General features: G+C 36.4%; 1 protein-coding gene across 1 annotated transcript in view; it reads left to right on the forward strand.

The window, feature by feature from the left end:
• The window catches only part of LOC106478389 (probable G-protein coupled receptor CG31760), a 26,640-nt gene that overhangs the window by 3,116 nt on the left and 14,553 nt on the right, over window positions 1-8,971 (forward strand). The window contains exons 4-6 of the mRNA XM_022381987.1: window positions 1,200-1,309; window positions 1,689-1,903; window positions 2,094-2,232. Of these exons, the coding sequence (XP_022237695.1) occupies window positions 1,200-1,309; window positions 1,689-1,903; window positions 2,094-2,232 (464 nt within the window). The remainder of the gene's footprint in view (window positions 1-1,199; window positions 1,310-1,688; window positions 1,904-2,093; window positions 2,233-8,971) is intronic.

The raw sequence follows: 8,971 nt of genomic DNA on the forward strand, positions 1-8,971 counted from the left end.
TAGGGACAGCTAGCGCAGATAGCTTTCGTGTAGCTTTGCGCGAAATTCAGAACAAACAAACAAACAAACTTATTAAAAAAATCACAGTTTGAACCGTCGTGGTTGTTGAAGTTTGTTTGTTTTGTTTTTGAATTTCGCGCAAAGCAAGAAAGACAACCACAACTAACATCCGATGCCACAAGAATTTTGTATCCCTCTTTAAACAAAATTAATGTGGTTCGCTGTTGCTTTATAACTTATACCTTAATTGCGGATAATATTTGGTGCCATCACGTCTCGAACCCTGGACCCTAAGATCCGCCTCCCTACTGTTAACCACTAAGCACCACCGACGCCTTCTTCTGTTTTATGCCAGACGTGGTAGTTTAGCTGGTTTACAGAAGAAGAAAAAAAGATTTACAACGCCGTCTTAAAATTTTGACAACGTTCTTTTTTAAAAATAACAGTTGAAAATAAGTTGGTAAAGCAAAGAAGCGTTGTTGGGTATGATAAAACGTTAAAGTTCACTACTGTTGATGTTTTACAATACATAGTTCTTAGCTAGCCTTTTATGAGGTTTAGTTTTAAGAGCATAAGAACCACATATATTTTGTTTCGCTAAGAATTATACAGTCAAACAGACTAGGAATCCACCAAGGACATGTAATTGTTTGTTTTTAGTTAAGACCCCCCCTCCCTTTTTATTTCTTAGCTATGTACTTGAATTACATCACAAAGCATAGGTATATGTATTTCTTAGCTATGTCTATTCATTTGGATTTGCCTCCTAGTGGCACAGTGGTATGTCTGCGGACTTATACCGCTAGAAACCGGGTTTCGATACCCGTGGTGGGCAGAGCACAGATAGCCCTTTGTGTAGCTTTGTGCTTAATAACAAACAACAACAACATCATTTGGATCTCCTTTTTTCTTTCTACGCGACTGGTGGTGAAATCAAACAAAGTACAAATGAAAATAAATTAAGCTCTTCGACGTTGACCAATAAAGTATTAAATGTCCGCCGAAAACTTTACACTTCTTTAGAAAATTTGTAGCTCACTCACACATACCTTAAGTACGGATTGTTTTGATGTGTTTGTATGTTCGTGTGCCAAGTAACCAAACATTGACAGGAAAAGCTATCGTTTCCTTATGCTAACTGTTTTGTGAAACAATATATATATATTACTGAATTTGATATACGATTATTTTCTTTTTAGATTGCAGCCATATTTCCTATTCTTAACGTCTATAGTTGCGTAGCTACCAAGTGGACACGTCACATGGGTTTCTGTATCACGTACAGCGCCCTCTTACTAAAAACATGGAGGTAAAAATATTAATGATTAATTACTGAGTGAAATATGCCAGTGTAATACAATTCATCATAATAAACTTCTAGAAAAAAATCCTCCACATGATTCTTAATTTTTTAGTAACTCCTGATAAAAAATATAGCTTAGCCCAAATATACTAAGAATACCAGTTATTGACGCTGTAATATAATTCTACTTACGGAGCCTGATAAGTTTCGTCCTAAAGAAGAATTTTTAAGCAATTCGAAACTTGTTAAAACCTTATATAGTGTTTTGGATTGTATATTTCAGTAGTTAATAATATTTTTTTATGACTATAAATTCAAACCTCTTTTTTTTGTTTTACTCCTAAGTATCAGTAAACATCTAACATGGTGTCTTATTCTAACAAAGGGTGTCGTTAACATACCGGGTCAAATCAGCCCACAAACTGAAACTGACTGACAAGCAACTTCTTCAGTGGTTGTTTCCAATCCTTTTCATTATGGGTATCTACTTGGGTTCATGGACAATTTCTTCTCCTCCCGAAGCCATCTATATTGAAGACTGGTTCAACTTGAAGTTTCGTCAGTGTGATTATAACTGGTGGGATCACAGTTTAGCTATTGGTGAGTCTGGTAATGTGACAAAGGTTTTATTTATAAGTAAAAAAATGTAAACAGTGCTGCTATCATTGATATTAAATATCGTTTTGAAGTCATTTTTAAATGTAATCGCAATGGCAAAATATTTTTCTTTTTTGTTTTATTTTTATAAACGAAAACTTCTTTCACGATCTTGTCTTCTCTTGTCATCTAGGAGAATTTCTCTTTTTGCTCTGGGGTATTCGTGTGTGCTATAACGTTCGAAATGCTGAGTCCTTCTTCAACGAAGCCAAACACATAAGCTGGGCCATCTGTAGTATTACTTGTGTCAATGTTATCATGGTTATGATACAGTAAGTAATTTTCCAGTGCATGTAGTATCTAACGTAAAAGGTAGAGGAAAGTGAGGTAAGACGGACCCCTTCGAAAGAAAAAAACGACCACCCCTGTATGCCATCAGTTATGACGTGCTACCATTTAGAGTGATATCATGCATAAACACACTGACAGATGAGCACAACTATGAATGATCAAAGTTGTTTTTGAACATCTTTGATGTAAGATTAGCACTTTTAATTTTTTATGGTTACAAAGTAGATATTTCAGGGAATTTCCCTTTCCTGATTTTAATCAATGAGGAATCACAGACAGCCCAATCAATACGCCATAAAAGAAACATAGTTAAATTTCATAGGTTTTATATAAAGTATGACTGCTTTAGGAGGAGTGGCATAGGGTAAGACGACCCACTCAAATACTGCTGGTTTCATTTCATACAGATATGAAATAGGGAAAAGACTATTATAATCCAACACTTATCTCACCTAGGTACCCATGTTCTTTTGTGCCATTGTCTCAGATAATACGTAACTTGCACATGACATACCCTGTCCATGCTGGGAGCATTTAATTATGCTTTTGCCTGAAAATTAGGATAATAACATTTGTTATGAATTAGATGAGAGCCATCTTAACCCATCTTGAATGTCAGTTTTATGCAGCTTTATAGGTAAAATCTTCCCCCTCCCAACTGTAATGAGTTCATTTTTTAAGTTTCTAAAAAAGGTCTATGTCCAGTCTTTGTTTTAACGAGGAATAACATTTATAATAAAAAAAGAGCTCATTTTAAATATCATTTTTAATATTAATCTTAATTAGTGGAATCAGCATTAAAAGTTAACGTAGCCGTCTTACCCTATCTTCCTCTACTTTATTATGCACAAAGAAAGTTATCATTTAGCTCATAATTTATTACAAAATATACCTTGCATTTTTTTTTCATTTAGTAGCTTTTAATTTTGTTGATTATAATATTATATGCATTTTATTATGTTCAAAAAACAGGTCAACTGATCCTATGGCTGACATTTTATTGAAACAATATACGTTGCATTTTTTGTATTAAATTTAAAGACAGCTTTTAATTTGTATGATAAATATATAAGGTTATGCAAGATGATTATATGGTTACAATATACAGTCGCATCAGTGAAATTAAAATCATTCATATAATAAATTTATTAAAACTTGTTGATAGAAAAACAATATTAAATAGCTAAAGTTCGCATGTGGGACGACAAAGTAAAATAAAAATAAAATTAATTTTAAAATTGATGTGTTAGTTTGAACCTTGGAATGGCCGTGAGCACATTAAGTAAATATGAAGTAACTGAGACTAGCGAAAACACTAGGGTTGCATTCGAGAATGAGTACATGGCTGCTAACACATCTGAGACCATTGGTTGAGGATTGTGTAATCAATCTGGACTCAACACAGTAACAGCTACTCAGTGACTTCTTGTTTAAATATGCTGACGTATTTATTGGCCTAGATGGCCATTTGGGTTGGACAACAATAACCTAATATCATATAGCTACAGGTGATACATGCCAGATTAAACAACTATCGCACAGGCTTTCCTGGATCACTAGGAATAAAGCCAGCACTGGAAACAGCAGATGTTAAAGGACAGAATCATACAGCTAAAAGAGTGTTTGGTTGTCTCCAAGTGGAAGGTATGTCCAGGTTCTGTGTTAATTTTAGGTGGCTGAACGAAGTAACTCGCATTGATGCCTTTCTCTTGCTATGAGAAGATGACTTCCTTGACGTGATGGAAAGTTCCTGTTGCTTTAGCACTTTGGATTAGGCAACCAGGTACTGACAAGCCAAACTGGATGATAGAGCAGATATAAGGCTACTTTTAGCACACAAGTTATCTTGTATGCACCTACCACTTTTGATTTTATAAGGCTAATGGAAGTCACACTGAAGTGACTGCAATGGGAGATATGTCTGGTCTATGTTGGTGACGTCTGAATGTTTGATTTCATGTTCTAGTCTGTGGCTGAAAATATTATTCTAGCAGATAAAAAAGGCGGACTTGAAACCGAAAAGAGGAAAATGTATGTTCATGTGCATAGAAGTGGAATTTCTAATTCTTAAAATGGAGCTTCCATAGATCCTGCTAACATAGTGCAGTAACCTCAACCCATGACCGAATGATAAGTCTACAGTTGCAATTTTTCTCTATGTACTACCAGCGATTTATGCCTAACTTCTCTAAAATTGCCACACCATTATCAACTGTCACTATCTTACAGATACGATTGAGAAGGAGTGGGGAATGTGAGCAAGCATTCCAGACCCTGAAGCATGCTTTAGTAGAAGCCCCAGTATTGACATATGTATGACAAGACTATGTATTCTTGTTAGATACCAAAGCCAATGATGGTGGAATCAGAGCAGTTTTTGCACTTGCAGAATAAAGAAAATCATGTAATCATGTAGAGCTAATGAATGCAGATACTGTTCGAGAAAGGAGGAACTGTTAGCAGTTGTAGTCTTTGTGAAACACTATTAACACTACTTGTATGGTAGAAAGTTCACTATTCCAGTCGACCATGTGTCACTGAAGTGGTTGATGAACTTTAAATCTCCCAAAGGAATGATGCGTAATGATAAATCATCCAGGGCCACAACATTAAAATACTAATGGATTGTCTCATCATACTACGAGATCCTGTCTGTTTATTGAAATTCCTGACCCTGGACACCATGTAGAACTTGAAACCATAGTGATGTCAAGCTATACAGTAGGTGATTCCACTAATGGCTGGATGTCTCAATTAGCACTATGTTAGCACTAGGAAAAGCAAATGAAGGACCCAGATCTAGCATGGGTGCTCTTTTCCATGCAGCAAGGTAAAGCTTGGCCAGCTCATAAAGACTAAAGTGCTTCAAGGTGTGGCCCATATTCGAGTTGAGATGTTCACTGCTATTGTCAACACTGTTCAGTGTGTGCCACCCAGAAAAAAGCCAGCCCAAACAGAGTAAATTCCAGAAGGTTACTATTGGTCCTCAATTACAGAGAATACCCCTGAATACTGTCTGTCTACTTTTAGAGATAGAACAAAGTTATCTTATGTTCATAGCCATTAATTACTCCATAAAGTAGACTGAGGCTTATCCATTAGTCAATACATTGGTATAGTCTATATCTGATGATTTGGTAATGAACTGGATATCACAGTTTGGAGCACCCGAAGAAACTTTCACAGGTCAGGGAACTAATTTCAACAGACAAGTGTTCACCAAGTTGTATAAAGTATTAGGTGTGGTGAAGGTGTGCACTTCACCTAATAAACCTCCATCTGATGGTCTAAAAGAATGGGTAATATAAACTGTCAAGTATATGCTTAGCAAGTTTGTTAATCCTAACTGGAATGACAGGAATAACCACTTGCCATGTATTATGATAGCATACAGAACTCCCGTTTGCCAAAGATGCTCATGTACTAGTGGGACATCTTACTACCTATAAATATGAAGTAAGATCCTCTCCCCTCCCTAGAATGGACATCTCACAAGAATATGTGATGAGGCTAAGGTGCATGTCAATAACAAGGAAGGGCTGCTATACAACAGAAGAAATGTTATTATAAAACAGTGAAGGAAGCAATGCACCAGCATAGAGATTGGGTATGTCTTTGGTATGTGCCAGTGGCATGGAAGCAGCTAAGCTCTGGCTAAACAGGATCTTTTCTTGTGATGCATTGAGCTATTCAATTGATGTACAAGTTACAACAGCCAAGAGACATGTAAAAGCAAGTAGTACATATTGACCAGCTGTGTCCTTATTTTACCAATGAACCACTTGACCAGGAATCAGAGGAATAGACCAATGACAAAGGGGAAGATTGAAGCATTGTTTTCTTTCACCTTGACCCAGAGGATGAGAAGAAATGAGCTTAAAGTGCTTACCAGACTGCTCACAAAGAGCCAGATAAGCACTGCATCTAGAAGCAAGAGATAATTTTGACAGTAGGCTGAACCACCACAAATGAGCACCTGACTTATATAGCTGAAATTGATTGATGATCATAAGCTAGGATCGTTTGTTGATCATGAGGTTAGTAGGACTAAAAATAGTTTAACAAACCCTTGCTTTCTGAGCTAGCAAGCATAGTTTCACAATAAGAGATAGCAATGAGATATTGGACAATAGCCACTGATTATGATAAGCTAGAATTGCTTGGGGGAGTATATGAAATACTTAGTACACTAACAGTTTGCATAACTGAAGGGTGTTGAAAGTGTGTTGTAGCCTTTGCTTTCTGAGCTATTGATCAGAATTGCATTGAAAGATATCCACAAGATATCGAGTGATAGCTATTTGATTATCATAAGCTAGTATAGGCATGTGACCGAGAAATCAGTGTCTGAAATGAGTTGTAATCTTTACTTTTCAAGTTACAGAGGTGATTTTCAAGGTAAAATTAGGTCAAATATTTTAAGAGAATCACTCACTCGATTTCCTTGAGTGGTAGAAGTCCTACAGATCATACCACGTGATTTTATTCTATACACTTAGCTTTTTATATTCTTTGTCCACATGCAAGGAGAGAGTTGTGTTTTTTTCTGAGTGCATATTAATATATATACAGTAGTAGCAGCACAAGTACTATAGCTGACTTGGTTTAGCTTAGTTCTTCCCATGATTATTTATTTTGTAATGCTTGAAGAGAAAAATAAAATGCGTTTGATGGCTCCTAGAGGGAGGAAGCTTATATTGTACTATGACTTTTGAAATGTAGCTTACATGACATAACCTAAGAAGGTTACTGCTTCTTCTGCCATGTATTTAGACGGTATTATTGTTATTCTGTGTGCATGAGCTGCCTGGCTTTTACTTCTCCTGCTGTGTGTTCGGACAGTGTTGAAGCTACTTTGTGGCATGAGCTGTCTGGCTTTTACTTCTTACTGCTATGTGGTTAGAGAGTGTTACAGCTACTTTGTGGCACGAGCTGCCTGGATTTTACTTCTCCTGCTGCGTGGTTAGACAAATGCAAGGACTGTTCTCGTCACCTTCCTGCTATAGTGTTAAAAATTTCGTTGTCGGTACGTTGTGTGCATGTTTGGACTGAACAGTGTTACTCTGTTCTACGATATGGATTTGAACATAAAATACTACACATCACTCATTAGATCATCCCTTCAGATATTAAGTAGAGACTATTAACTTCCATTTATATTCTACTGATGTACTTGTTTCATCCAGAGCTTCAAAATAGCCTTTACTGTTAGAAAAGTATAAATAAAGTGACGAAACCTACACTCTGATTAAAAGTGAAGTTTGAATTTATTTGTTTCGAATATTCGCGATAGCTAAACAAGGGCTAGCCATCCCTAATTTTGGGTTGGTAGATTATAGAGGAAAGGCAGCTTTTCACCGGCACTCAATGCCAACTCTTGGTCTATTTTAATTGATAAGTGAGAATTGACTGTCACTCTTATAACGCACCAATGGCCCCCAAAGTCCGGAGCGTGTTTTAGTAACAGTGGGACGCGATCTAAGAACCCTTGGATCCACAATCCGGCATGCTAACTATTAGGGCATACCAGGCCCATCAAGCTAAAATGAACAGCGTTTTCTAATGACATAGAAATATTTTGTGTTCAAAGTATGATAATTAGTAGTTGAAAGAAGGCTGGTACCCCATGTTCTTGTATCGTATACATCTCTCTGTCGTTATTATATTGAAATAATGTTGTTTACAGTCAAAAACGGACGTGAGTATAATAGTAATTAAAACAACCTGCAGTGTAAGAAGTGAGCAATAGAGTAACTTAAAATATTATCTCTCCATTTGTCATTTTGGAGTTCGAACTTGTAAACAGTAGTTATACGTGTAACAAAACTGTAAAGTTAAAACCGATTACATGTTCCCGAGGAAAGGGATCATTGCATTAACATAGATATCTTATAAGAGGTATTAAGCACGCATTCAATTTCGTTGTCGTTTGATGACGCAAGAGTGAAAATTAAGCGTTATAGAGCTGAACGCCACGTTCATATTTAAAACCATAGCAGAGAGTATTATGATGGTGATACAAATACGAAATGCAATTAAATGTGAAACGAGAGATGTAGTACATGTTGTTTAATACAAAACTATCCAACAGGCTATCTGTTGCTGTGCCCACCGCAGGGATGGGACCTCAAATTTTATTACTAAGACAGGTACACAATTTGCATACTGTTTTTATACTTGATATCCATTCTTAGGTTTAGAAAAGATCCTGGTAAAAAGAGGTTCCTGTAAGAAAAGTCCATAATATTGGAAAAATATTTTTGCTAATTGGACATTTTAAATATAAAAATATAGAATCACCAAAGTTTGATAAATTTTAGTTTTTTGCCCTGACATTATTCATATGATTTTGTGTTTTGTTCAAGTATTTTTATCCGTGATCAGTTTGAAGTAGTTTTTAAGTACTTTACTGAGTTATACTTTCTTAAAAGTGACGAATATGTGTGATTTTTCTGAGAAAATGTTGTTTGTTAAATTTCGCGCAAAGCTGCTCGAGGGTTATCTGCAGTAGTCAACCCTAATTTGGAAACGATAGACTAGAGGGAAGGCAGCTAGCCAACACTACCCACTACTAACTATTGGATTATTTTTTACCAACAGACCAGGTGGTTAGGACGCTTGACTCGTAATCTGAGGGTCGCGGGTTCGAATCCCCGTCCCACCAAAGATGCCCGCCCTTTCAATCGTGGGGGCGATGCGTTATAATGTGACGGTCAATAT

Source organism: Limulus polyphemus, unplaced genomic scaffold (assembly GCF_000517525.1).
Source record: "Limulus polyphemus unplaced genomic scaffold, Limulus_polyphemus-2.1.2 Scaffold207, whole genome shotgun sequence".
Taxonomy (NCBI): domain Eukaryota; kingdom Metazoa; phylum Arthropoda; class Merostomata; order Xiphosura; family Limulidae; genus Limulus; species Limulus polyphemus.